This window comes from Etheostoma cragini, chromosome 8 (genome assembly GCF_013103735.1).
Source record: "Etheostoma cragini isolate CJK2018 chromosome 8, CSU_Ecrag_1.0, whole genome shotgun sequence".
Lineage (NCBI taxonomy): Eukaryota > Metazoa > Chordata > Actinopteri > Perciformes > Percidae > Etheostoma > Etheostoma cragini.
In genome coordinates this window covers 223984-226121 of record NC_048414.1, presented here as the reverse complement: position 1 = coordinate 226121, position 2138 = coordinate 223984, and the positions used below count along the sequence as shown (strand labels likewise).

General features: G+C 48.4%; 1 protein-coding gene across 1 annotated transcript in view; it reads left to right on the top strand.

The window, feature by feature from the left end:
- Positions 1 to 471: 471 nt before the first annotated feature.
- Positions 472 to 2138, top strand: part of LOC117948951 — a 9765-nt gene continuing 8098 nt past the window's right edge. The window contains exon 1 of the mRNA XM_034878922.1: positions 472 to 744. Within this exon, the coding sequence (XP_034734813.1) occupies positions 624 to 744 (121 nt within the window). The 5' untranslated portion in view covers positions 472 to 623. The remainder of the gene's footprint in view (positions 745 to 2138) is intronic.

Sequence of the window (2138 nt, the reverse complement as noted above, 5' to 3'; positions counted from 1 at the left end):
CACACACAAAGACACACCCACACACACACACACACCCTATTACTGTAGATCACACACACACACACAGACACACACACAGACACACACACACACACAGCCTAATACTGTAGAGCACACACGCACACACACACACACACACAGTGTGCTTGCTCTTCTATCCCACACAGATCTAGATCTCATGGCGGAGCATAAACGCGCGATACTACAACTTCCCGTTAGCCCCCGTGCTCACAGTTTTTTTTTCGCTTTTTCTGTTTTTTTTTTCAGATTTTGCGTAACTTCCGGCCTTTAAAAAAACAAAAACAAAACACAAAATTTTCGTCTTATATTTGAGTTTTTAGGGATATTTTTAACGGCTTTTCAGGGCTTTTGTCGCTGTTTATCGAGTATTTTCTCGCTTTTCTTGTGTTTTTCTAACAACAAATTAGCCTAGATTGGGCAAGATTGCGCGTAACTTCCGGCCGTAGCTGTATCCCTTCCCGCCCACAGCTGTTCGATGGAGGCTGAGGTAGCCATGTTGTAGCTAGCTGCGACGACAGCTTGTTGGCGGAAAGAAAGCAGAAAGCAGCTCCGTGTGTCTGTCTGCTCCCCCGGCTCCTTCCCGCTCCCTGGCAGCGGACACCATGAGCGGCGGGACCCCGTACCTCGGCAGTAAGATCAGCCTCATCTCGAAGGCCGAGATCCGCTATGAAGGGATCCTGTACACCATCGACACCGAGAACTCGACCGTCGCACTGGCTAAAGGTAGCTAACACCTAGCCCTCGCTGGGGCTGCTGCTGCTGCTGAAACAACCGTTAAAGTGTGTTTCGGGCTTTGGGATTTAACTCTGAACGGGAACAAATCAGTTAGCTGTTAGCCAGGTGGCTAGTATTAGCATAAGCTAACCTACTACAGCGTTACTGTTACCGAGCAGGATGCTAGCATGGATGCTACAACGTCAAAGTTAAAGGCATCGGAACTTCATCTATAGGGCGACGGAGCTTATACTAACAGAAACGTTACTTATACTAACAGAAACGTTTCTTATACTAACAGAAACGTTACTTATACTAACAGAAACGTTACTTATACTAACAGAAACGTTACTTATACCAACAGAAACGTTACTTATACCAACAGAAACGTTACTTATACTAACAGAAACGTAACTTATGCTAAGAGCCACATAACTTTAAGGTCAGTTTAGTGACATAAGTGCTGTTTCCATTGGTCAGAAAGACTTGTTTAATAGGAGAAAGAGCCCAGCGTGTCTGAGAGCAGCCGGTTTCTGTGGTGCTGGGTCAGTCTCCCGGGTTAATGAAGCTCAGGACGGGCTGACCTCTCCTCGCCTGCCGGTGTCTGTATTTATTTATACATTGGACTATTTATTGTTGAGGGATCGACTTAGCATGGGGGTCCGATGGTTGGCACGGTGGCCTCACAGCAGGAAGGTTGTGGGTTCAAACGTAACTTCACTTCAAATCCAGGTTGTTGGTGGCCTTTCTCTCCTCCGGCTGCTCCGGGTTCCCCCACCATCATTAAACACGGATTACCCCGATTCCCCCAAGATGCGGAACAGCTCTGTGCTCCGCCGTCCGTCAACACCCACCAGGTCCGGACTGACCGCTGAAGTCTCGAGGACCCACGAGATCTCGAGAATTAATGAAATGAGATTTGTACTTGGCAAAGAGCGTTGTGTGGAATTAATCATGTTATTTTGGGGAATTAGAAAGAACATTTATATAGGGCATGGGGACAACATGGGAGCAACATGAGGGCAACGTGAGGACAGCATGGGGACACCATGAGGGCAACCTGGGGACACCATGGGGGCAACATGAGGACACCAGCGGGACACCATGGGGACACCATGAGGGCAACATGAGGACAGCATGGGGACAGTATGAGGGCAACATGGGGACAACATGGGGACAACATGAGGACAGCATGGGGACAACATGAGGACAGCATGGGGACAACATGGGGACAGCATGAGGACAGCATGGGGACAACATGAGGACAGCATGGGGACAACATGGGGACAGCATGGGGACAGCAAGAGGGTTTAATATCTGTTGTATAGTTATTTCCATATTCAGTGTTTTGGCATATTTTCCTTGTTGTGCGGTTGTGATGTCCGACCTGTAATTCCCCCCCC